We start from the raw sequence: 27866 nt of genomic DNA, 5'->3' as shown, positions 1-27866 counted from the left end.
GGCGCAGTGCATATGGTTGGGGTATAACCACATGTGTCCCGTTAGAAAGCAGTTGTAAGAGGAAAGATGAAACAGCATCGTTTATTTGCTGAATCCATTGTTCAGCTTCTCTTCAGTTATTTCCACAGAGATAACTTGCTCTAGGGTGACACCAAATGTTACATTTTCCTTTATTTATTTTTAGTTGGTAGTATTCTGAACTCTTCAGATTATTTCTAGAATGAAATATTCCTACTGCACGTAAGACCAAGGATTTAAAACTATTCCTGCCCTGCAGTCCACTGCGTCCGTGGTACTTACTATTCCAGCCCTAGGGAATAGTTAATGCCTTGAACGACGCCAATCACCACCGGCTGCCAGGCTACCAGGTAACGAAGCCAGTCCAGGATCTGTCCATACAGAAAGTGTGTGCGCTCCCAGCTGAGTCTCAGTAAAGGAAAGTGGTGGGACCAGAAATACCCATCAATATGGCTTGCAGCTATCATACACAATGTAATGAATGGGTGCTTTCTTTCTTGTTCATCCTCTGTGCAAAATTCAAAGCCCTCCATCAGTTCATATCTGTAAACTGAGGTACTCAGGTAGCTGGGATTGGCAAGGTCGCAGTTCGAGGCCAGCCAGGCAAAGAATTCACGAGGCCACCTCAACTGATCAAATCTAGTTGGTTGCCACTCAGCTGTCATCCCAGCTACACGAGATAAGGCAATAGGAGGATCAAAGTCCAGGGAGGCCTGGACAAAATGTGAGAGCTTGTTCAAGAACTAGTCAAAGCAAAACGGATCGCGGTCCCAATGGTACAGTGTCTGCTTTGCAGGCCCAAGGCTCTGCCTTCAAACATCGGTGCTGCCAAAATAAAAGGTGGGGGGGGGGGGAAGCCTGTCACATGATTCTTTTAGTACTATGATGATTATCATAGTTCTTTATACCACACTCTCTGAAAAGAAATTGAAACCAAGCCGAGTGCCAGTGGCTCATGCCTGTAATCCTAGCTACTCAGGAGTGGCTGAGATCTGAGGATCATGGTTTGAAGCCAGCCAGTGCAGGAAAGTCTGTGAGACTCTTATCTCCAGGGAACCACCAGAAAACAGGAAATGGTGCTGTGGCTCAAAGTGGTAGAGTGCTAGCCTTGAGCACAAAAGCTCAGGGATGGCACCCCGGCCCCCTGACCATAGGAAGAAAACAAAACAAAACAACAGAAAACCCTCTGTCTATATGACATGGGGTAGGAGCCCAGTTCCAGTGGCCGGGCTCTCGCCCATGCATAGTGAACGTCCTGGGTCCAATTTCTAGTACAGTGTCAACAATGGTAACCACAGCACTAGTTCTTCGGATAAGACATACTTTTACCTGGTGTCTTTGATAGATAGACCTAAGAGAACATAATCCATATCATCTCTGGTAGCAGTTTTACAAAGAGCATGTAGCTTTACCTTACACTGTGTCTCTAGAAAGAATACTGGTTAATATTTATGAGTTATTCTCTCCAGAATCTATAAAGAAACAAATCACCCTTTCATGCCTAAACTGTCGTTAAAGTGACCCTGGTGATCCCATTACCACTGGTTTTCTCTCTTTTCAGTAATGTTGTTTGAACTCAGGGCTGCAAGCTTACTCGGCAGGCACTCTAGCACTTGAACCAGGCCTACAGACATTTTTGCGTAGAGTGCATTTTTCAGAGATAGTCTTAAATTTTTTTTTTTTTTTTTTTTTTGCTCAGCGATGGCCTTGAACCACAATCTTTTTATATCCAGGTTCTGAGTAGCAGAGATTATAGCATACACCACTGTGCCCCGCCGGTGTATTATGATGGGGGCCTCATTCACATTTTGCCTGAGTTGTCTTTGAACTGCGATCCTGTCTTTGCCTGGTGGGGTAACTGGGATTTCACACGTGAACCATCATGCCTTCATTATCCGTTTTCTGACAAAGACTTACGCCTTGTCGCTCTATTAGTTCCTCACTGAAAGTACTTGGGGACCAGGTCACATCCTGGATGGGGATGTGAAGAACAGGAAATGGAGAGGGAAGACCAGGAAGCTGGCACAGGGTCAGCCAAGAGCCAGGCCTGTAGCACGGATGATCGCATAGGCGCTTGCTGCCGTCGCAGCGAGTGCTCAGGCCCGTAGGCCTCCTGCCCAGACACCCTCCTTGTCTGTGGTCCTCAGAGATGGGGTGCTGCTGCCTACAGCCAAACCACAAGGCAGAGGATTAGCTGTCTGTGAGCTCTGGACCAGGGCCATTCCCTTTCCATGGTCTTTATGAGACTTGCGTTTATTCTGCTGGGTCCCTGGCAGGTATTAAAAATAACCCTAGTTGCGGCCATGAACGTCTATCTGTAGGAGTTTGTTTCCTTTCGAGACCATCACCACGAGGGCTGAGCCTGAGAACAGCAGAGGCAGAGCCGCGAGGAGTTTCACAAGCTACAATGCAGGGTGAGGAGAAAATGTAGTATGGCCTAAAAATACGAGACTCTGCAATTCAGTTCACACTTGGGGCTTTTACATTTCAGACTCGAACTTATCTATTAACCTCCCCACCCATCACCCACCCAATTCAATCATGCACCCACCCATCCCTTGTATTTTCCTTACGGTTTTCAACGTCCTGTTTCATTTCCACTAAATCCCTTCATGTGGAAAATACGAAACAGAAAGAGCGGTATGTTAGGCATTTAACTTCCTCACAAGAGCAGAAGTACAGACAAGCCATTCTAAAATAGGTTATTAGAGACGATGAAGACTTCTACCTTAGCTGTATGGAGATAATGAAAGTTTAAAGAATCCATCCCTGGAAATAGTGGAGATGAGAGTTTGCACATCGTAGAAAGGATACGGGTTACTGATCATCCTCTTTAGATCAACCTTCTCTTTGCAGTATGGGCAGGTCTGCTTTTTTCCAACAATACACCAGCCTCGGATGCAGAATTCATGAAAGCTGAAGGAACTTGTTAGGGAAGGTTCCAGATAGTCAGGAGCATGGAGTGGTGATGTGGAGAAGATCCTAGATTAGCAGCACCGGGTGGAAATGACTGCCGGGCCTACCTTGAATGTGTACAATGCACAGCACTCCTCTAGGGAGACTCTAGGGGCCGATGGAAGCCCCAGGCCAGCGAGCTAGCTGTAAAGGAGCCTGACCCTGTGGCGCTCACCCTGTGGCGGCTCCTTCTTCACCTTCCTTGCAAGCTCTTAGAACGTGAGAAAAGCAGATGGCTGCGGGTGTCAATGCATTTCCCAGTCCCCAACCGCGTGTGCAATTTTTTCATGTAGTACCCTAGTACTTCCTAAGTGTGTGTGTGTGTGTGTTCAAGCCTAGCACTCTACCACCTAAGCCACAGCTCCCCTTCTGGCTTTTTAGTAGTAAATTGGAGATAAGTATCTCACCAACTTTCCTGCCCAAGTTGACTTTGAACCTCAAATCTTCAGATCTCAGCCTCCTGGCTAGGATTATGGGTGTGAGCTACCAGCACACAGTTCTACTTTTTTTTCCCCAGTTACTTGTTATTTTCTGTATAATCAGACTTGTCTTATGGAAATTTAAATTATATGTCAATACCTCTGAAAACCAATCATTCCTTCCCTCCTTCTATCCATCCCGCCCCCCCCAAAACCCTTATCTTACAAATATTTCTATTAACTTCTTTCCTTCTTTACACTTAAAAAAATTACTAACAATGAGTTAATTACTTTTCTTTCTTTCTTCTTCTTCTCTCTCTCTTTTTTTTTTTTTGGCCAGACCTGGGGCTTGAATTCAGGGCCTGGGCTCTGTCCCTGAACCTCTCTGTGCTCAAGGCTAGCACTTTACCACTTGAGCAACAGCGCCACTTCTGGCTTGTTCTGTTTATGTGGTACTGAGGAATCGAACCCAGGGTTTCATGCATGCCAGGCAAGCGCTCTACCACTAAGCCACATTCCCAGCCCCAGTTAATTACTTTTAATAGAATAGAAACCTAATATACTTACTTCTCCAATTTTAGCCATTGTCTCTACAGTTGAACATAAACCCCGTGTTTTCCTTCAGTACCAGGAACTTAGTCTAGGCATCAGGACATTCTGTGTATGCGTTTTCTCTCTCTCTCTCTCTCTCTCTCTCTCTCTCTTTCTTTCCCTCTCAGGCCATAATAAGATATAGTCTTATTCATCTTCCTGTCCTCACCATAGAAAGCAAGTGTCTAGGAAATATTTATTGAATGAATCATTCAAAAGCAGTTTTTGGAAATAAATATTTCCAGCTTTTGCAGAACTGCAGATATGGACGAAATGATTGACTATAATGAGATTCAGCCTGCTGACTGATTTACTGTCACTCACAGAAGACGCGTGGGCTCGTGGCTGGGATCACGTGGTCTTCCGAGCAGCCTGCTGCACACCCATTTGTCATTTGTCATGACTGGTGGAGAAGTTCCCTCCTGAATGAGCTGTCACATCAGCAAGGCCAAGGATAATTTCTCAATACTAGGTTGAGAAATTGGGGACATTTAAAAAAAATATATATATATCTTTAGATTAACAGAAAATGGCAGATTGCAACACACATTAAAATCTAAACCTATGCAGTCCTTTAGTCGGAAGGGCTAAAATATAGCCCTGCCAGCCAGCTAGATGGAGAGTTCAGCACTTAAAAAAAAAACAAAACAAGTTCACTTTTTCTTTTCTTCCTTTTTTTTTTTTTTGGCCGGTCCTAGGCACTATCTCAGAGCTCCTTTTTGCTCAAGGCTAGCACTCTACCGCTTGAGCCACGGCGCCGCTTCTGGTTTTTTTCTGTGACTAATTGGAGATAAGAGTCTCACCGGCTTTGCTGCCCGGGAAACCTCAGATCTCAGCTTCCTAAATAGCTGGGATTACAGGTGTGAGCCACCAGCCTCCCTCCACATTGGCTTTCACACACGCCAAGAGACCTGGCAGCGCAGGGTGGCGGGCTGCCGAGGCCCCCTCCCCGGTCCCCCCCGGGTGAGCGCGTGAGCCCCCCGCTTGCTGAGATGACTCATGCGCTCGTGAGCCATTACTAATACTCCCCGCGAGGCGAATGTAAAGGTGACTACACTTCACATTACCTATGCACACACGTCCAGCAATCCCCGAGGGGCTTTTAAAGGTGGAGAGAGAGAAAATATTTCCATTTGCAAATGGCCGAAGGGGCTCCGTGCCAACACTTAAAAAGCAAATCATATTAAAACTCAGGCCAGACTGGGAACGTTTCTAACTAAGAACGATCTTTTTTGGGGGGAGGTGGGGAGGAGAGGAGAGGGGAGAAAGGCATTGTAGTGAAAAATCACTATGGGATTCCATGTGGGATGTCTTCGCATGTCTTCCCTTGGCCTTTCCAGGCTTCGCCGCGGGAGGGCAGGCGCCTGGTACGTTTGAGATGCATTTGGACGGCTTCCTTGCTGGCTCGCAATTGAAGAGGTGGACGTTGTCCAGATTAAGCAGCGCTGGATGGCCAGCCCTGCTCTCCGGGGACACAGAAGGTATTCCAGGGGCGCCCACACGAGGCCTCGGCTCTGATGTCACAGGGCACACAGAGACCGGGAGGGTGCCACTGTGCTATGGAGTAACGATCACCGATGCGGGGCTGGGAATATGGCCTAGTGGCAAGAGTGCTTGCCTTGTATTCATGAGGCCCTGGGTTTGATTCCCCAGCACCACCTATACAGAAAACGGCCAGAAGTGGCGCTGTGGCTCAAGCGGCAGAGTGCTAGCCTTGAGCGGGAAGAAGCCAGGGACAGTGCTCAGGCCCTGAGTCCAAGCCCAGGACTGGCAAAAAAAAAAAAAAAAAAAAAAAAAATACAATAAACGCTGGATGCAATTAAAAAAAAAAAAAAAAGATCACCGATGCTTTGTTTTGTATCTTGGAACAGGTTACAGTATGCTTTGCCGGCCAAACCCAAATCCACCGTCTGCTTTGTGCAGGGGTTTTGAGGAAAGCATTTTGGGACACATGGGGCCTTTCTACTCCATGGCTGTCGGTGACTATCACCTCAGGCTCGTCAGCCTTTTTGTTTTATTTATTTATTTTGCCAAGAAGCACTGTCCCCCAGCTTCTTTTGTTCAAGGCTAGCACTCTCTACCACTGGAGCCACAGCACCACTTCCAGCTTTTTCTGTTTCTGTGGTGCGGAGGAATGGAACCCAGGGCTTCATGCATGCAAGGCAAGCACTCTACTGCTAAGCCACATTCCCAGCCCCTCCCTCAGCCTTAGAGAGTTACCTGAGGAGGAGCCCACGGGCTGAAGAACCCGGTAGTCCAACAACAAGATATCAAATGTTGGTCTTTCTTTTCGTTACCTAAGATATCTTCTTACTGCATGCGGCGTGACTTTTGGGGGAGGGGGGCGGAGGATGCTGTCTTTGAGCTATGGTGCTCTACCATTTGAGCCACTGTTCTCCTTCTGGCTTTTTGCCAGTTAAATGCAGATCAGAGTCTCATGGACTTTGCTGCCCAGGCTGGCCTCAAACCATGATCCTCAGATCTCAGCCTCCTGAGTAGCCAGGGTTACATGTGTGAGCCAATGGCAACTGGTGTTTTTAAAAGACTTCTAAGGCAGCTGGTGAGAATCTTGGTTTTTCTCTCCCACAACCACCCCTGTGTCTCAGCGCTGCAGATGGGACCCCTGGATTCTTTGCAGGCCTAGCGCACCGGGTCAAGGTTGAGAGACCACGGGCCTCGCCCTGTGCTTCTCCCTCGGGACAGCCAGGCCTGGCCAGCGTGAGAGCGCATGCGCCCCACTCCCAGCCCTCATTTGCTTACTCTTTACCCCATCTTCCTCTTCTGGGCCTTCTTGGCTGCGTGCTCACTGACGGCTTCCACCGTTGCCCCGGGAGCTCCCTTCAGCCGTAACTGCCATGTGGTTGATGGCAATTACTAGAGAAGAGTTCACAATTCAGGAAGGAAGAGTGAAGGTGCGGGGCTTGCCGAGGGCAGCGCTGGGGGAGGGAGAGGGGAGGAAGGAGGGGGGGAGGAAGGCCGGGAAGGATACACGTGGTGGCACGGCAGCTGGTAGGTGTTCTCGATGAGCCCTTCTTCCTCCAGCTCCACGATGATCTTCTGCCCACACACGGCGCAGATGTTGTCTGCCAGGCTCCGGGTGGGCATCCCGCTGACACTGTAGAACTGTCAGGAAGTAACCAGGGGGAGCACTGCTGCACAGCGGGGCGCCCAGCCGGGTTAGAACCCCAGCCACCTTCTCTTTAGGAACACTGTGGCGGGGGAGTTGAGATTTCCAGGCAGAAGCCCTGAACCCCAAGGGGACCCCGAAGCTCATTGCTAATCATGTCTGCCTGTCGTTCTCTCTTAAAGAGAAGAGGTTTGGGTGATGGTTCCTCGGTCACACGGGAGGCCTTTCGGCTCATCCATGGCCGGCCCTTCCTTTCCTCCCTGTGTGTGATTCGGAGAACTGCAGGAAATCCAAGCACTTGTCTTGTTTTTGTTTTTGCCAGTCCTGAGGCTTGGACTCAGGGCCTGAGCACTGTCCCTGGCTTCCTTTTGCTCAAGGCTAGCACTCTGCCACTTGAGCCACAGCACCACTTCTGGCCGTTTTCTGTATATGTGGTGCTGGGGAATTGAACCCAGGGCCTCATGTCTTGTTTTTAAACGCCCGTGGTTTTACTGGGAGCTCACAGGCTGGCCACAGGCCCTTAGAATCTTGGGGTGCAGGGGCCTACTAGGGCAAAAGAGGGGGTTCTTCTCAACCTGGATGGGATACCAGGTTGTTTTTTCTAAATAAAACATCTATAATAGTTTTAGTATCCATAAAGACAGTATATATGCCATGCATCATTTCCCCTTTTAGCAGACTGTATGTGTGTGTACGCATATGTGCCAGTGCTGGGCTTGAACTCAGAGCCTCCCACTCCTGCTTGGCCTTTATACTCAAGGCTAGCACTCTACCACCTGAGCCATACCTCCACCCTCTAGCTTTTAGCTGGTTAATTGGAAATAAGAGCCTCATGGACTTTTCTGCTTGGGCTGGCCTTGAACTAGAATCCTCAGATCTCAGCCTCCTAAATAAGTAGCATTTCAAGTGTGAGCAACCAGGGCCTGGCCCATGTTTCTTTTTATTATAGAATAGTATTAGAAACCAAGATCTGGAAATTGGGGTGCCGAAGGAAGCATTGCTTCTACAACCTCTTAGCAGACTGCACAGGGAATATATTTGTATATACTAACCTGTGTATATGTCCACACCTCTAAGTATTCTGTATGTGTCTATCTGCATATAGTAATCTGTGTGTATGTCCATACCTCTAAGTATTCTGTTGGTGTTCATCTGCATTGACACTAAGCTAATGCTGGTCCCATTTTAATATATCATTCTAGCCCCTTCTCCTTGGCTTGCCTGTAATTGTTCATTTAGACAGTGAGAAACTTAGCTTCCATGATCAAATATCTATTTTTAATGGCTCCATTTCAGAATACATGTATAGTGGTATCAGAGTTGTTAATCCATAGGCTTGAAGGAAGTGACTTTATCGGCTAGATTACAATGTGATAGTCAATTCCTTTTGCTTTGATCTTATATTCTCCGCTAATTTCCTTAGGACAGCATCCTCTACCTTCAGTAGGGCTAGTTCACACATTTGTAATACAATTTGATTCTTTCCTCACAGTCTTCGTTCTCTGACCTCCCAAATAAATTCTCAACTTTGCATGCCTGAAGGCTCATCCTTTCTGCAACATCATTCTTAAGGATTTTGAAAAGTGCTGTGTGTCACAGATCCTTGTCGTAGTGTGAAAACGAACTCACACTGCACTGCAGTCCTAGCGGGTCTCAGCAAAACCTGTCCCTATGACTCCTTCAGAGAACCATAGAGAAAGCCCACAGTGCCAAAGTCTGTGGACCCTCTGCTTTGATTCTCCAGAAACTAAGGTCTTAAGGAGATATATACACATATAAAAAAAATCTTTGCGCGTCACCTCTTCACCCCTGCTCTCTCCCTCACCCCTGCAGCCCTGAGCTGTTGCAGCGGGGCCTTTTCTGCAATGCCATCCAAGGAGACATTGGGCACGGAGCCCTTCCCGCTCCGTCCCCCCAGCAACACGCAGGGAAGGTTTCTCCGTGATTCTGGATGGCTTAATCGCTCATTCTTTTTTTTCTAAGGAGAGTTTTAAAACCCAGCAGATGCCTTGGCTTCACTCCTGGAGATTCTGACTAAATTGATCTGGCGTGAGGCTCGGGCACTGGTCAGGGAATGGAGGCTGGTCCTCCTTTATTCACTTCTTCACACACACACACACACACACACACACACACACACACACACACACAGAGTTGGGAGCTGGAATGAAGGTCACAGAGCCCCCCCCCTCCAGCCCCGAGGACGGCTGGGCTGTCTGGAGGTGTGAGCGAGTGAGGTCTCTGGAAAGCTGGTTGTTTGGCTAGCTGACATCTCTTCTTGAAAATCTCTCCGTCCCCTGCTCATGAACAAGCACAACAGCTTTGGGAATTTTGGGGTGGTGGTGAGGTGGATGTGACCTCTGGATATCGCTGGAAGTGGGGTGACCTTCCTGCGCCCACCTTGCACCTTATCAGAAAGGCAGGTGGCCCGCAGGTGCCCCGGGACCCGGAGTTCCCAGGGCCTGCGGTCGCAGTGTGGCACTGCAGAGGACCAGAGGACGGGGCAGGCTCCGGAAGGAGGACGGAGAGAGCCATGGTCCGTGGAAGACAGCGAGGCGCTGGTAAGGTCAAGGTGCGCAAATGGAGAGGGAAGAGCCCAGAAGCTTGCACCTCTCTTACACTCCTTTTCCTATTTCAGATCTGCGTGTGGGTCATGAGACAGGAAGTGGAGAGGACACGGAACACCTGCCAGCCGGAGCCCTGGCTTTGTAAGTGCTTAGAGGTATGTATGCATGCTCAGACATAGAGGAATGTTCTAGAAGCCTGAATCTGGAATCCATTGAACTGGAAAGTATGTTCATTCTGATTCTTAATCATTTTAATTTTAAGAGAGTGGAACACACATACACACACACACACTGTTTGAGATTTTGAAATATGAAAGGCACTAATATATCATCATGATACCTTCAACATACATTTTGCATCTTCTGCTTGTGTGGATGCTGGGTCGTAATAACTTAATCTTTCCCGTGCTGCGTTACTGGTGATGCCAAAGTGTTTCCACATAGCATCCAATACAAATCTAGACATTTTGTGGTGCTGAGGATCCAACCCAGAGCAAGTTCTACTACTGAGCTATATACCGTAGCCTCTCAAATATGAATTTTATCTGCATCGGGTGGAGTTTCAGGCAGAGATAAAGGGTTTTGGTTATGGTGGACCTTTTATTCTTTGTTAGCAATTAGAAGTATCCTAGGGATAATAACTTGAATAAATATCAAATTTCATTAATAGCATAGAATTACTACAAGATGACTTAATCCTCACTATTATATATAATAGATGTGTTTTCTAATTAGCTAGCCAAGAATCAATGGGGCTGAGAGTACCAAAATCGTTCCAGAAGAAAGATGCAAACATGGATGTAAATATTTAAAGATGAGACCGTTTCTCCCATGTCATAAATGACTGCAAAGAAAAGCAATGCTTACCCCAATAGTAGAAGCCATGAAATCGGAGCAGATCTCAGCGAAGTCTCTCCCCATGATGCCGTAGTAGAGCCCATAGAACAAGGAAACGATGCCAAACTCCATGGAATCTCTGGCTTTGATTCTACACAAAGCAACATCAGCAGGAAGTAAGAAAGTGGGGTCTGAACGCATTTAAGTTTCCCTCGGAGGGCTCCATTCACAGCCAGTGGACAAGGACCTCCTGAGGAACCCCTTTATTCTTGGGTGATGCATTCCCTAACCATCAGTGGGTATGTGAATCTCAGCGCTGGGCCCTATGTAGGCCGTGTTTACCCATACATGCACATCTATGATGAAGTTTAGTGTGTAAATAAGGCATAGCAAGAGATGAACAACTTTTTAGAATGATGTCATTCTAACCAGTGGTTTCAAAGTTGGCTAATCACAGAAAGGCCTGGGTAGCTTACGAAAAGCTATGTCTCCAGGCCACAGGCCGGATCAATCCCAGGCAGAATCTTCAGGATGGGACCCGGGCAGCAAAAACCTCAAGTGACTCCAGTGAGTGGCTAGCACCGATAACCACCAGAGAAATGGGTTCCAGCTCTGGCCATAGGTTAGAATCACCAGGGAGATTTCAATATATACTGATGCATCGGCTCACCGAGGACACTAGTTGAGTTGGTCTCAGGTAGGGTCTGAATGACAGTTTTTTTTTGTTGTTGTTGTTGTTGTTTTTGTTTTTTTTTTTTTTTTTTTTTTTTTGGCCAGTCCTGGGGACTGGACTCAGGGCCTGAGCACTGTCCCTGGCTTCTTTTTGCTCAAGGCTAGCACTCTGCCACTTGAGCCTCAGCGCCACTTCTGGCCATTTTCTGTATATGTAGTGCTGGGGAATCGAACCCAGGGCCTCATGTATATGAGGCAGGCACTCTTGCCACTAGGCCATATCGCCAGCCCTGAATGACAGTTTTTATTTGTTTGTTTGTGTGCCAGTCCTGGGGCTTGAACTCAGGGCCTGGACACTGTCCCTGAGCTTCTTTTGCTCAAGGCTAGCACTCTGCCACTTGAGCCACATCACCACTTCCGGCTTTTTCTGTTTATGTGGTACTGAGGAATTGAACCAGGGCTTCATGCATTCAGGGCAAGCACTCTACCACTAGGCCACATTCCCAGCCCAGATGGCAGCATTCGTAAAGTGTTTACCAGGTATCTCTACAAGATAACAAGAGCTGTGAATGCTGTTATAGGCTTTAGAGTCTATAAAATGCTTCCAAGTAATTTGTTTTACCTAACAAATGTTAGGGATCGATATGATACTTCCCCCTTTATACATGAAAACACGGAGACTTAGGGAAAAAAAATAGCTGTTTCCCATGACAATCAGTACTTAGCAAGGCCAGGAATGGAGTCCAGGTTTTACTGGGTGCTCTACCACATGGGCTGTGCTCTTTGCGATCTGGTTATTTTTGAGACGAGGTCTTACCTTTTGTCTGGATTGGCCCGGACTGGCCTGTCCTGTGATCCTCCTATTTACACTTTCGGCTGTAGCTGAGATGACAGGCAGGACCCATCATGCCTAACCTCTTCTGTTGAAATGAGGTCCTAGGAACTGTTTTGCCCAAGCTGGCCTCAAACTGTCATCCTTGTCCATCTTAGTCTTCGGAGTAGCTAGGATTATCCGTATGAGCCACCATACCTGGCTCAAGCTCAGACTTTTGAGAACCTTTGCTACTATTCCTTAGTTAATGAAAACAATTGATCTTCCCAGTTGAAACATATTTCAAATACTAGGTTTCTCTGTGCTAGTCCTTCCTCTCCCCTCACACTTTAAGGGAAAGATCTCCTCAAAAGAGGAAGAATGAGCCCTAAATGTGTATGAATCTTCTTCCTTGCCTAGCTGGTTTGTTATAACTTCCGGTACATTGGTTTGTTAGAGATGCTGGTACATTTTACACTACAGCACATCTTATGTCATATTTTAAGCTCTATCAGTCATATGAGCTAGCAGTGACCTCATTGGCTAGTACAGCGCTTCGATATCTATGAAGAAAGGATACATAGGAAGGGAAAGTACCGGACCAGTCAGGATATTCTATCACCACTGGAGGCCCACTTTGAATGGTGAATTTTTAAATTTGTACTCAATTACAGATTCTCTTTAAAGTTCCAAAGTTTTTAAAAAATACTTTATTTTGTAGGAACTCCCCTCTTGCTATTCTAGTGACTTTCCCCCATCATTAGCACTATGGGGAAAATAGTGCTAACTGTTATTAAAAAAAAAAAAAACCGGGCATAGCATACCACGGGGTCAAAGCTGGGAGGGGCTGTGACCAGCTGAATGGTGACTGGCAGGTCCTTGGGGGTGTTCCGGCCCTCACTGGAGGTACTTACTTGAAAAGTAAGTTGAATCCACACATTGTAAACATGATCGCCAAATAGCCCACAACACCAAAGGCATAGCTCAATTTGTAGATGAGAAGAAACCATTTGTAGACAAATCTGTGACAATTGAGGAGAATACAGAAAATGACAGAAAAGTATGTTGTCTTTTCCGGACATTGTTATAAATAATATTTTGATTTATTGCTATTTTGAGGCTATTGCTCTTGAAAATCTTAGGCAGCAACAGTCTTAGAACAACTGCAATCCCAAGTGATTTTGTGAAACTTCTGGTATATGTTTATGTTCGGAAGAATAAAAGAATTGTAGATATATGCCGCTAATCCCTTTGTTCTTTTTTTTTTTGGCCAGTCCTGGGGCTTGGACTCAGGGCCTGAGCACTGTCCCTGGCTTCTTCCCGCTCAAGGCTAGCACTCTGCCACTTGAGCCACAGCGCCACTTCTGGCCGTTTTCTGTATGTGTGGTGCTGGGGAATCGAACCCAGGGCCTCGTGTATCCGAGGCAGGCACTCTTGCCACTAGGCCATATCCCCAGCCCCGATCCCTTTGTTCTTAAAGAGCTTTTATTTTATTTTTGGAGATGCTGGGGGTCGAACCCAGGGCCTAGGGTGCCAAGCCCCAGTGATGGACGATGATAACACCAATATTTGCCATTGTGCTGACGATGATATGAGGAGACATAGCATGTTTAGAGGACTTGGCCTGCAACATACTCATCTCCCATTGCTAGGGCTGCATTCCCCCCCCCCCCTCTTTTCCTGCTTACTGGGGACACAACTTTCCAAGCACTGTAGAGTCCAGGGGTGTTTCTGTTCCAATGGCACTAGAACTGAGAGGCCAGGTAAACAATTGCATTCCTGGTTCGGAGCCACCTCCCAGCGAGAGCCCGGCCTGGCCTTGCAGTTGGTGAGGCCGGGGTCAGCCACCCGAACCTCACGGCTGCCTGGGAGCCCGACCTCAGGGAGTAAGAGGGGCTCTCACTTCTCCTTCTCCGGAGGAGGAGCCGCGGGCTTGGGGCTCTTCATGAATGGCTTCCTCCTGTGCCCAAATCTACCACTTCCAAGTGGAGTCTAGCTGACTCACCTACAGTAGGTGGTGACGGAAAGATCTAGAAGGATGTCAGGGCCTACTACTATGGAAGCGCTCCTTTTCCCTGCTGCTTGTCTAGAAGAACCCTTTCTGACACTGTTGCCGGGCTCTCTTCCCATGCCTTCTGGGGCTGCTCTTGGCTCTCAGGCTGGACTTGGGGTGCAGGCTGGAGGTGGGGCGCAGAGCTGCGTGGGCAGGAAGCTGAGGCAGATGGGTCATGGGCATGAGAAGCAGAGGCGAGGCCCCGCCGGCCGTCTGAGAGGGGCGACCATGAAGAGCAATGAAGCTGCATTCGGCTACCTCGTCATGAAGTCAGCGGAGGCCTGGAAACCTTGCATTTAGCCGGAATGACTCATGACACAGGGGGGCGGCAAACTTGTCTCGTGGATATGCAATAGAGATCATACCCAGGGGACAAAGACAAGGACATCTGAGCCCGCCAGAAATTCAGAGCTCTTCACACAGCTCAGATAAATTACTTAACTCCTTGTCTTTGTCAGCTTAAATAGTTTCAGGTTAAAACACAGACGTCCAACTCTTGCTTTATTTTCAAGTGTGCGACAGAACTTACAAGTGGATTAAAACCAAAAATAACCTTGCAAATAATAGTAGTCTAGAAGGTTTCACTTCTCTCAGTCTTGGCCTTGCCCAGTGAAAGTGTGCAGTGATAAATTTGACAGCTATGTGTCAATCACCATTAAATAACCTCCATGGATGAACAGTAGTATTGCTAACCTCCAAATAGGCTACCAAAAAAATAAAAGACGGGCTGGGGATATGGCCTAGTGGCAAGAGTGCTTGCCTCGTATACATGAGGCCCTGGGTTCGGTTCCCCAGCACCACATATATACAGAAAATGGCCAGAAGTGGCACCGTGGCTCAAGTGGCAGAGTGCTAGCCTTGAGCAAAAAAGAAGCCAGGGACAGTGCTCAGGCCCTGAGTCCAAGGCCCAGGACTGGCCAAAAAAAAAAAAAAAAAAAAAAGACATTGAACAGAAGTATAACCCTCCCACCCCCACCCCCAGACAAAAGGAAATCAGCTCTGCTGCTTCATGTTGAAAATAAAGGGGCTCCGGGGGGAAGGAGGGGACGGAATACATACCGTGGCGTTGCTCCCGAGAGAGGCTTTCGCGTGGCTCTGAAGAGGACATAACTGGTCACAAGAGAAAACATGCTCCACAGAGACAGAAACCGCCACCAGAAAAGCTTAACGGTGAAATACAGAGGGACAAACCACATCTGCAGCAAGGTCACCAGCTGTCAGAGAAATGACACGGTCTTCTTCAATGACGGAGGGCCCGCAGAACAGCTCCAGGATTACTATGGTTTTGTGGTGCTTGGGATTGAACCTAGGACCTCGGGCAAGCTAAGGCTGCACCGCACTACAGAGCCACATGCCCCGTCCGCGAGACCCAGGACTGATGCCGGATCTTCACTACCAGGGTCACGTGACCGGCTCACCCTCCAACTGTAATGGTGGGGAGAATGGGTATAATCCCCTGAAAATCCACATGGGAAACCATCCCAACACCCCACCTTCTGTCACCTCCTCTCATTTATTTCAGAACATAGCTGCCCCGGACAATGCGATGTTGGACCAACAAGTCTTAGGATAGCAGCCGCAGGTGGGGGGGGGGGGGGAGGCTGCACCTCCTCTCTGCGCTGCCCTAGGTGAAGAGGGAGAAGACCTGAGGTGAGAGAGAATTCTGAAAACCACCCGGCACCGAGTGGTGCCCAGGGGCTGTCCGTGCGCCTGCGCACAGCTGTGTCTAAAGAGGAAGAGGCCCATCCTGGGTCCGTCTCTCCCTGCTGCTCCTGTGTGCTCTGCAGGTTAGTCACCCTGTCCCTACCATCGGGTTCCTTCTTGTCTCTCAATGTGGGGGCCGTGCTTTCACCGTCTTGTGCATGATCTCTTGTGGCCATGCTGCCCGATGAGAGAGTGCCAAATCTTCGGAGGGCCATTTAGCCCGGCTGGCTCCAATCTCACAGCTCACTGAGCTGCGAAGACCAAGCTGAGGGGCCAGAGAGGCGCTGCCTTGCTTTGGTGACCCTAGCGGGCTTAATCCCTTTCTTGTTTCATTTTAGTTTTCCAGTCAGAGGACTTGAACGCAGGGCCTGAGCCTTTTTGCTCAGAGCTAGCATTCTACCACTTGAGCCACAGCACCACCACTTCCGGTTTTTGAGGGGGTAGTTGGAGGTAAGACTTTCCTGCCTGGGCTGGCTTTGAACTGCGATCCTCAGATCTCAGCCTCTTGAGTAGCTAGGATGACAGGCGTGAGCCACCGGCGCCCACCCTATTGGGCTCCTTTAAGGAAGGGTCTTGGTTAGTGGTCTAAGGTCACTCAGGAAAACTACTGGGCAGGACGTGAGGCGTATGTGGCAGTGAGCAAACCATAGCCACTCTGTTCATAAGGAACATCTCCGTTCTCCTCAGAACCTGAGAAGCACAAGACTTCTTAGAGAAGTCTGCTTTCTGAAAACACCAAGGCTGTTACATACATGCCTTTGGGGAAAAAAAAAATGCCCGAGAGAAAGATTGCTAAAGAATTTGGGAAAAACATTCCATAACTTATTTTTTGCTATTGTTGGTTTTAAATTTCAGGGGAAAGGGAATATTTTTTTTTTACTTTTGCCTGAATTAGTCAGATAAATTGCTTTTAAATTTCCATCCTATTGGTGGCTGTGGTCAGAACTGATGAATAAGTAAGCACCTTTATTTATGACATTGAGATAAATATATACATAATCATAAATACGTATATACAAGCAGGAAAAGCAGGCTTTACTTACAGAGATACAACAGTTCTCCTGAGTGTCGGAACCTACCTACTAGAGAACTAAGACTCAAGAAATGCTGATGCTAGCACTCAAAACTAGCCATTGTATTGATAATACAAGTTATAGTTCATTTAAATATCTCATCAGGCCGGGCACCAGTGGCTCACACCTGGAATCCTAGTTACTTAGGTGGCTGAGATCTAAGGATCATAGTTCAAAGCCAGCTCAGATGGGAATGTCTGTGAGACTTTTCTCTCTCGTTTAACCACCCAAAAGCCTGAAGCGGAGCTGTGACTCAAGTGGTAGAGTGCTAGCCTTGAGCCCCAAAGATCAAGGACAGTGCTCAGACCCTGAGTTCAAGCCCTAAGACACACAGACACACACACACACACACACACACACACACACGATCTCATCAGTACTTTTGGCTCACTTATTTCCCATAGCTGGTTATAGAGAAAGCTATACATTATAAGTCATAAATTGCAGATTCACTGACTTTTAAAAGTATTACATCAGATATTAAAGAAGGAAATGGGCATCTTTCAAAATCTAATAATCGTTAGGACTTTCAGTATTTCTTGGCAGGTGATCTACCATTGAGCCACACCACCAACCCTTTTCATATTTCTAAGAATTTGATTCACTTTACATTTCCCTCCTAAGAATGAAATTTTCTGCATAAAGCATTGAATGATTTCATTTAGTGAAACTACTATGCTATTATATTTTATATTGCATATCATAAGCTGAAATTTGTAAGAGTAATCCATTTCCTTAACATTTATGATAGGTTGGGCGCTGGTGGCTCACGCCTGTCATCCTAGCTACACAGGAGGCTGAGATCTGGGGATCACGGTTCAAAGCCAGCCAGGGCAGGAAAGTCCATCAGACTCTTATCTCTAGTTAACCACCAGTTTCTGGAAGTGGAGCTGTGGCTCCAAGTGGTAGAGTGCTAGCCTTGAATAAAAAACAGCTCAGAGGCAGCGCCCAGGCCCTGAGTTCAAGCCCTATATCCAACAAAAGAAAATAATGATAGAACAGAGGTATAGTTGGACACTATTTTTATGAAATTAGTTCTCTCCCCATGAATCTGTAAGAATGGGCCATTTCTAGAAGACCCCCTAATTCTTACTTGATGCCTGGATCTAATTAACAATGAGTAACAATGTTTAATGTATAGACACACTACTTTTTAAAAAAAATAGTGTTTGGTGGGCTGGGGATATGGCCTAGTGGCAAGAGTGCTTGCCTCCTATACATGAGGCCCTGGGTTCAATTCCTCAGCACCACATATACAGAAAATGGCCAGAGGTGGCGCTGTGGCTCAAGTGACAGTGCTAGCCTTGAGCAAAAAGAGGCCAGGGACAGTGCTCAGGCCCTGAGTTCAAGTCCCAGGACTGGCCAAAAAAAAAAAAAATAGTGTTTGGACATCAGAAATGCAAAGAAAGAAAGAAATCATTACACTATATTATGGATGCAAATACTTGGTTTCTTAGCCATCTTTAAAGTGGACAGCCAGCACCATCTTTTCTCAACATGTCAAGAGATGGGTCAGAAATTCACATTATGGATTCAATAATTGAGACGTCATTTTGAAATGAAGGCCACATTTCATTGCAATTTAAAAGACTTTTTTTTTTTAAAAAAAAGCAATTTCCAGAGTAGTTAAACCTTTTCATTTTTAATAGTAACTGCCACATATGAAATGGAGGAATGCTGTGCCTCATAAATAAACACATGAGCGACGTGAAATGGAGCTGGGCACACGCCAAGGGGGACGCCTGTCATGTGGAGCACATTAGTAATGCCAGAGGGGTCAGCATCTGGGCATGTGCCTCGAAAACCCATCTGCAGCACGGCTAAGGCCGCGCACACATCTGGATCCTATCATCGCCACCTCCCCGCCCACCGATCGGAACAGGAGGACGCCTCTGACCAATCAGGGGCTGCCCAAGGTACCATGTTTCTTTCCTCCTGGCTGCCCTGCACGTAATGAATATGAAAAGAACTGCAGATCAAGTCACAACAAAGAGGCCTTTCATTTGCCTGATTGCACAAAATGACGTATGGAGCAGGCAGTATGCAGATGCAAAGAATGTGTGTGATGCTAGTTTCGTGTGTGTGTGTGTGTGTGTGTGTGTGTGTGTGTGTGTGTGTGTGTGTGTGTAGGGGCAGAGGAGGCAGAGGATGCTCAGAAGTGAGCAGGAAAGGTTTATGGAAATGAATGACTCCAGGAAACCCCAGTGTTGTTGATCCAAAGGCAGTGAAGAAAATGGATGTGAAATTGAGCAAGAAGGAAGAAAGTGGAATCTGGCCCGTGAAGGACATGTAGAAATCCAACTCGCCCAGATCTGTGTCTCCAAATCAATCCAGAGAGTTGATGTTGCCATTTAGCTGTGCACGATGATTCGACAGCACTACACATATGTATGCAAGTATGGACGTGAATATCTGTGCCTCGCTCAAGATTTCGGCAAACACAACGCCACGCGTGGGCACGGACACATTTCCGCGGATGCGCAGCCCCTTCATTGCGCGGTGCTGGTGGGATTACCACACAGCTCTGTCCCTGATGGAACTCACGAGGCCTCCTCCACCTCTGCGATTCCAAACCCTCCCTTTCCCGGGCCATTGCTGGGATTTATTCATCCATGATAGAGAACTCGGTTCACTGAAATCAGGATGACTCAACCTTGCACGATGGGCATTTGAGCCCACTGATCATTTTTCTTGTGGAGAGCTCGCTGCCCCTCCTCCACGCCGCTTCCCGCAATGGAGTTGTGACAAATAAAAAAGGGTTGTAGATGACTAAATACCTCGGAAGGGCAAAATGGCACCTAGTTGAGAACCGCGGAGTTCAGCCCTTCCGTGGCCACAAAGGGGGAGACGGCAGGAGGGGCTCCCGGGGCCCAGAGCACTCACGTTGTAGGAGCGGCCGTGCCTCTGTCGCCACTGCACCAGCGCCACCTGGGCGACCACCAGGGCCGAGATGAAGATCAGAATCATCTCCACGTGCATGGAGTCGTGGCCTCGGTGCATCTGGTACATCCTCTCCTGCTGCAGGCTGCAACCAAGAAATGCCACCTGGCGGCTCAGCCTCCCGCTAGCTGGGATGGCAGGCCTGACCCACCAGTGCCTGGCGTAGTTCGTCTGTGTGTGTGTGTGTGTGTGTGTGTGTGTGTGTGTGTGTATTCGGGGCCTTGCACGTGCTAGACAGATGTTCCAGGTCAGCCTGGACCAACCCTCCTCTCTTCCACCTCTGGCACAGCTGTACCACAAGCCATACCACCGTAGCCAGCTCATTGTCCTAGGCTGTTATCACACAGGGAACCTCTTGTTTTCTGCCTCCCGAGTAGCTGGGATTATAGACCCGAGCCCCCGCGCTTGGCCTGCAGTTTGGTCTTTTTAGGTTCAGCGATGAGGCTGAGAAGACTTGGGTTCTAGTCCCCATCTGCCACCTGATCACCTCCTAACTTGGGAAAGTCATGTACCTCTCTGAGTCTCAGTTTCCTCATTTGTAAGGTTAAGATCATCCCTGGGTTCCGCATGATATATATGGCGCAAGACCATAAGCACACCTTTTATCTGTAACTGGATGACGAGTAATTATCATTAGGCTGAATCATAGAAAAAAAAAGCGATTTCTGAAAGTAAAAAAAATAACAGAACGTTGGTAATTTCGAGTAACTTCTACTAGTTCTCAAGTAGAAGTCCATTGTGTATGCCGATGGTACCTGTGCCGAAGGTGAGCACACTGTCTATGGGACAACAGAACATTCCAGAGCCCATCTGTGTACGCTACTGGGAAATAATTTAGGGAAAAAGGGTAGAGTGGCATGTGTACACCTTCAGAGGATGGCTGGGAGTTGTAATCCACATTTATCAATAATATTAATGGGGCCCATGTAATGTTTGGATACGTGTATACACTGTATAGTGTTGGTATCATCCGTGATTTTTCAACCTTCCAGTGTGATTTTGAGGGGAAGCTAAGGTTCCAAATCACTGGCCTTGAGGGAGGCTGGGGGGGAATGTTCACAGCAAAGGAGGGGACTTCCGAAGGCCGTGGCATCTTCTGAATATGGGCTGGTATTCTCTCTCACTGGCAGTGGGGTGCCATCAGTTACAAGAACGCTTCACGTTTCCACTGATAGCAGATTACAAGCACAGAAGCGGCTAGTCAGCTAGTGTGCCAGTCAAAAGACCACGACCTCTGACAGCAGCTCAGAGGCAAGCCAGCCTTGTTCTCTCTACAGGCTTTTCTACAGAGCTGGGAGAGCCCAGTGCCTCTGAAAGGACTCTGTCCAAACCTCATGGCTGCCCCCTGCTGGGCAAGGCGTGGCCAAACCACCCAGCCCAGTAAACATTCCCGCTTGGGTTCAGCTTCTTTGAGGTGGCCCCTTGGCATGTCAGTGAGCAAGATCTCATTTATGAAGTGAAGAAGCTGCAGTCTCTTTGGATACTATTGGAAGCTGAACTCAGGAGACAAGAATGATTTCTAGAGGTTCATAAGAAATTCATTCCTTGGAAGAAACAAGAAGTGAACAAAAATGACAACAGCTGAAGAACTTAGTTATGATTTAACAGACCCAACAATTCAATACTCTACGTAATTCACAGACTTCCAATGTAGGCCCTGTGGATTGAAGAGTGAATTCATCATCAACCTAAAGTAGAACTTGCATAGGTAGAAGACAGAATATGCTATATGATATTAATCTATTCTGGATCTATGTATCTATATACACATAAATACATTTGCATATGTTTCATGAAAATCCATTTCAAATGGGTTAACTTATGTGGAAGCCCTTTGAAAAGTATAAATTGGAATATAACTGCAATATGTATTTCCTGTTTGAAGTAGGAATACATTTATAATTGGTGACTATAGTGCAAAAAGGGAGGAACTTATTATTATTTTTTTTTTGCCAGTCCTGGGCCTTGGACTCAGGGCCTGAGCACTGTCCCTGGCTTCTTCCCGCTCAAGGCTAGCACTCTGCCACTTGAGCCACAGCGCCGCTTCTGGCCATTTTCTGTATATGTGGTGCTGGGGAATCGAACCTAGGGCCTCGTGTATCCGAGGCAGGCACTCTTGCCACTAGGCTGTATCCCCAGCCCCGGAACTTATTATTTTTATTTCTTTCATGTGGTGCTCCTAACACCCAATGGTCCCACGCAGGTCCCAGAACACAGAGGACAGAGCATATAAAGAAAACCAGATGCACCATGTACCTAAAATCAATAGTAACCTGACCCTGGCTTCGTGAGATTTCCTGGGACACAGGTAAGTTTGAGGTTTCTTTATTCTTAGAACATGGCTTCCTTACCCATATGCCCTACCCCGTGCAGTATGCAACCTTTTAAAGGCACAAGTTCCTTCCTTTTCTCAGACTGTCAAGCAAATCTAATTTTTAATTTTAAAAAAGTTACAAAAATACTAAGAACTTACTTCCATGTGTCATCTGCTGAAAGCTTTGTGTGAGAAATCTGGAAAGAAAAAAAAGACCCGGATTAAAGTTGCCTTTATTCATCAGTTTGTAATTTCGAGCATTTCAGGGGAAATCTAAACTCTGAAAACAGCAATGTTCCTTAGGGTAATTTAGGATGCAAGTCCAAATAAAATGATTTGTGTACATAGAACTAAAACAGAACAAATGAAGCAGGCCACTGTTAATGAATATTTCATTCTGCGTCTAGGTCAGAGAAGGTCGTGCCTGAACTTCTGTTCTGGCCAATCAAGTCATCATGGAAGACAGTGGCTTCTCCTAAGGCAGAGGCAGTCTGGTGTCTGGGATTTCATGTGTGAGTTCAGTGAAACCAACTCCAAGCTCAAGAGTTCAGAGAAAGCGCTGACCAGAGGCTGTGTCGGGAGCATGTTACACGTGTATCCTTCTAGCAAGCAGGCATCATTAGCGACCCTGGAGAGGGCCTGCTCAGGCCTTGCGTCCTTACAGGTTGACCATTCCTGGGACAGAGATCATCCATCCGCTGCCTTCCCATGAGCACTGCTCATCCACTACATCTGGTTGTTTGAAACCTTAGGGCCACTCATTGGGAAGACACGATCTTACAACTTGCAGAGAGAGCAGATAGCTTAATGCTGCATTCACAGGTGTTGAATGAGCCAGATGCCAATGGCTCACGCCTGTAATCCCAGCTACTCAGGAGGCTGATGCGAGAATCGTACCCAGACAGGGAAGTCCATTAAACTCCTGTCTCTAATTCATTGCAAAATAAAGGAAGAAAGAAAGCCAGAAGGGTAGACCTTTAGCCTTGAGCAAAGGAGCTCTAGGCGGTAGGACAACGTTGCTGGTCAAAGCTAAGTTCAAAAAAATTCAGACCAATGGGAAAAGCAAATTTATTTATATTTGGTTTGGCTCATTGCTGTTCACTGATGGAACATGATCATTTTATAAAGCTAAAGCTTTGCACTTAAGACCCTTGGGTCCAAAGACACGGTTTATACAAGCGTCTGGACCTCTTGGAAAGTCCATTTTCTCATAAGGAAAATTGCTCCCAGAGTGGTTACAAGGACTTAGATAAAGAAATAGAACTGTTTTGTAAGGTATAAAATGTAAGGTATATGTAAGATTCTTTCAAGGATATTTTAGCCATGAGGTGTTATTATTAGAAAAATAATGATGCGTAATTGTTGTTGTTAAAAAAAAAAAAAAAAAAAGAGCTCCAGGATAGTGCCTAGACCCTGAGTTCAAGCCCCAGGACTGGCACCAAAAATAAAAACAAGTGTCCGTGATACTGTTTGAAAGTAAAATTCCCAAAGATGGCGAAGAAGGGAGGGACAATAAAACATTTGTCATACACATCTGACATTAACCAGATTCTTTCCCTCTGTTTTCTTCAAGTGGTGTAGGCAGTTCTGGCCAAATGAAAGAAACAAATGCCACTCCTGGCTGTGCCTTGGGTTTTTCTGATTTAAGGCAAATTGGCTGGGAAGAACATAGATCTCTGCCAGAGGTACAAAGAATTCCTTTACAAGAAAGAGCAGGGCCCTGGTGACGTGGGTAAGTGTCACAGAGAGGGTGAGATGCTATTTGCATAGTGCCAGGGATGACACAATTGTTGATTCTGGAAACTTCTTTTTCATGGCTTCCTGTCTATAGACAGGGCTTCAAGGTGGAGTTCACAGCAGTGGGTTCCCAATGTCAAGTTCCAGGGGAATAGGAACCCTCTATTAATAGCTGCCCCCGACTCATCTGTTTGAGAAGATCTCTCTCTCTCTCTCTCTCTCTCTCTCTCTCTCTCTGTCTGTTGATTTCTGCTTCAGAGAGAAACACAGAAAGGAATCCCAAGCTATGCGACACGCAGTGCCCTGGGCACAGCCACCCAGCTGGTTCTCGGTGCGCATCACCAGTCTGCTGTCTGTTCCCACTTCCTGATTCCGATACTGGAGACTGCGCTTAAAACCACTGCTTGTGCTTCCTTCACGAATATTGTGAGCCCCAACGAGACTCTAGGAGGATTTTGTAAGAGGATGCTTAATCCAAGAGCTAGTTATTTTCCATAAAAGTCACAATCTACAGACCGACTTTCTTTGTTGCTGTTAGAGCTCTTTAGGTTCATAGTATTTGATGTTAAGATAAGGCACTGAATATTGATTATTGTAAAAGTTCCATTTGCTTTTTTACTAGGAATACAATCCTGGGCATAACTGTCTCCACAGATCTTTTAGAGACTAAGTCATCTTATATAAAGAATGGCAAATTAACAACTCATGGGTGGGGGGAAGGAGAAGTGGGGAGGGGGGAATGAGGGACGAGGTAACAAACAGTACAAGAAATGTATCCAATGCCTAATGTATGAAACTGTAACCTCTCTGTAATTAAGTTTGATAATAAAATATATATAGAATGGCAAATTATTGTTTTGAAGACCAGGAAAGTTGAAGGGGTAGAATTTTTCCTGAAAAAAAATTGCAAAATACAATACTTTTCTCAGGTAAAGTGATATTAAAACCATTGTTTCTGTCAGGTGCCAGTGGCTCATATCTGTAATTCTAGCTACCCAGGAGGCTGAGATCTGAGGATCAAGGTTCAAAGCCAGCCCAGGCAGGAAAGTCCATGAGACTCTTATCTCCAATTAACCACAAGAAGTCAGAAGTGAAGCTGTGGCTCAAAGTGGTAGAGAAATAGCCTTGAGCAAAAGAAGCTCAGGGATAGTGCCTAGGCCCCAAGGTCAAACCCCCCAGTACAGGCACAAAAACAACAGCAGTAACAACAACAAAACCTTCCATTATTTGCTAGAGAAAAAGTGAAATAGGATGAGGGTGAGGACAATAGTGATGTTGATATTCAGAGTGTGCTCTAGTCTAGTTAGGCTTTCACATATATATTTGGATAAGTCTACATGACAATATTTTCTAATATATTAGTTTTGAAGCCCATTAAAGATACCAAGAGTATTTACTTAGGAATGAAAATGGCCCTACAATTTATCTGGAAGGACAGCATATGAGGATAGCCAGGAAAATTCAGAAGAAAAGTCAAAACTAGGACTTGGCCCACCAGTGTCCCGAAATCTATGATAAAGCCACGGAATCAGTTGAAAGCAGGCAGTACTGGTGGAGAGATGGGAAGACGAATAACCAGACTCCAGAAACTCACTTGACAAATGAGTCACTTCGAATCAGAGGAAAAGTAGATCGTTTAATAAATGATACCGGGACAATTGGCTAGGTATTTGGAAAGAAGTACAAATGAATCAATTCATACTAATTTCTTGCTTCAAAATAGATTCCAGATGGATCAAAACTTTAAATGTAAGGAAGAAAACCTTAAAAACACTAGGAGAAAATACAGCTGAGCAACTTTTCCAATCTTGAAGTAGAAACGGTATCTCTAAATATGAAATGAAGCCTAGAAATGATAAACTAAAACAATGAACAGATTTTGAGGACATAAAAATGAAGTATATGATAACAACTCTATTTGGAAGACAGATTACACTGGGGAAGGGCGAGGCAGGTAGCTAATATAAATAGTCAAGATAAATAAGAGCTTTGACAGTGTAATTAAAAATGAAAAGGCAAATATCTGGAAGGATGGAGTATCTGAACTAGAAATTCACCAAGCAAATATAAATACCAATATATCTGTGGAAAGATATTCCGGCTCACTGACCATGGTGTGTTTTGAAATAATCAAGTCAGAACAAGGTCTTCGGATGAGGCATGAGAAATCGCTGTCGCGTCTCCCTCACCCCTTGCTCAAACACCAGGAGGATGCCACAAAAGACGAAGCAGCACAAACTCCCAGCCCAGGGAGAACGGGAGGGAGGCGTGGAAGCAACCCGTGTCAGGAGCTGGGAGGCAGGGGGGCCCAGGGAAGGAAGGGGGCAGCGGGCAGAAGAAGATGTGGAGATGGCCAACTCTGGGAGGTTCCAAAATGGCTGACAGCGCCTAGACACTCAGGAAGGTGAAGAGCAACTGAGAGCACCCAGCGGGTTCTGGAACAGGGGTCCAGTGGGGTTGGTAACAGGAGGTTCCCTGAGAATCCATCCCTTCGTGGAGCTCAGAGGCCCTGGCCAGGCCTGGGTGTGTGGAGAGGCCAGGCCCCCCCCCCCCCCCCCAGCAGCCAGTGCAGGTAGGCAGCAGGAGGCCACGCGATGATGGAGAGAACAGCCCTCTGTACCCAGAACGACAAGAATGCCATGCTTGCAACCTATTTCTGCCACGGGTTACTTGGATATGCATCACATCATCTGTGTTCCACACGAAAGCAACCGTTCGTGTAGGCAGCCTCCGAGAAACACACGAGAAACACACGAGAAGCACGCGCACCTGTCCCAGCATGTGCCGAAGAGAATAAACTCTCAGAAATTAAAATGGGATGAGAGAAATTACACGTACCATAACACAATGTGTATTTATAATATACATGCAAGAGTGAGAACACATTGAAGAGCTCTGTCAGAGTTTTTAAAAGACAAAGCCCACTGGTGGCTCAGGCCTGTAATCCTAGCTACACAGGAGGCTGAGACCTGAGGATCGCGGTTAGAAACCAGGAAAGTCCATGAGACATGTATCTCCAGTTAACCACCAGAAAACCAGAAGTGAGTGGGTAGAGTGCTAGCCTTGAACAGAAGACCTCAAGGACAGTGTCCAGGCCCTGAGTTCAAGCCCCACAACCAACCAACCAACCAAACAAACAAACAAAACCACAGGAAATGAGGAGAGTTCACATGCAACTAATGGGAGCCCTAGCGTTAGCAAATGGCAGAGAACTTAAGAACTCACACAGGAAAACCAGGGACTGAAAGATGCCCATTTGCAAAGTGAAACACCAGCCACCCGCCTGGTCCATGCCTCCAAGTACTTTGTGACTTGTGCCCCATCCATCCGGGGTTCTCCTTGCCTGGCGTCTCTGCTGGGGCAGATCCTGTCCATTGCTGAAGGCCTGGCTCCCATGCCACCGTGCCCTCGCCCGTCCCCGGGTCAGTAGCAACCTTCATCCAACATCCCCCCCCCACCCCGGGGCCAGACACTCACCCCCCACCCCCCCCTCCACCCCGGCCGGACGATGGAGGCCTTCCATCCACCCCAGCACAGCTCCTGAACCACGGCCCACTAGGGAAGATCGCCGCGAGTGGCCATGAGCACCCTCGGCAGGAGGGGAGGAGCACCCAGAGGACCCCACCCCCAAAAATGACGCCCCCGGGGGGGATGGGTGCCTCCCCCACCCAGCTCCCCACCCCTGCCGGGCTCAGTGGCCTTCTGAAGGCCGGGGCCTCCCCCCCACCTCACGCCCCTTGCTCCCCGGGCCTGGGCCTAGGAGGCAAGAGGCAGTTTGGGGGGCCGGAAGGGATGGGGTCATCTCGTGAGAGAGGATGGAGGGGAGCGAGGGAAGGGAGAGGAGAGGGAGGAACGGATGGTGACATCTTCTAGATGGGGTCCGGGCCTCCAGAGCCGGCTCAGCGCGGACCCCGGGTCTAGACCGGGGTCCCCGGGCCGTGCGCCCCGGCACCGGCCATGCCGCGGGGGTCCCCGCCCCCCGTACCTGCTCGGGCTGCGGGGGCGCCTCCAGCACGGCGGCCCTGCGCGCAGCCACCCGCGCCGCCAT

General features: G+C 47.4%; 1 protein-coding gene across 1 annotated transcript; it reads right to left on the bottom strand.

The window, feature by feature from the left end:
- Positions 1–44: 44 nt before the first annotated feature.
- Positions 45–27866, bottom strand: Rnf175 (ring finger protein 175). The gene is made up of 9 exons (XM_048333679.1): positions 27804–27866; positions 22241–22278; positions 19711–19852; positions 15110–15264; positions 12912–13019; positions 10545–10665; positions 6973–7106; positions 2833–2934; positions 45–420 (listed from the first exon to the last, which is right to left on the bottom strand). Exons 1-9 carry the CDS (start codon positions 27864–27866, stop codon positions 300–302), a joined length of 984 nt encoding a protein of 327 aa, XP_048189636.1. The 3' UTR covers positions 45–299.

This window comes from Perognathus longimembris, chromosome 24 (assembly GCF_023159225.1).
Source record: "Perognathus longimembris pacificus isolate PPM17 chromosome 24, ASM2315922v1, whole genome shotgun sequence".
Lineage (NCBI taxonomy): Eukaryota > Metazoa > Chordata > Mammalia > Rodentia > Heteromyidae > Perognathus > Perognathus longimembris.
Note: the sequence above shows the minus strand (reverse complement) of the source record. Positions and strands in the feature narration are given on the sequence as shown.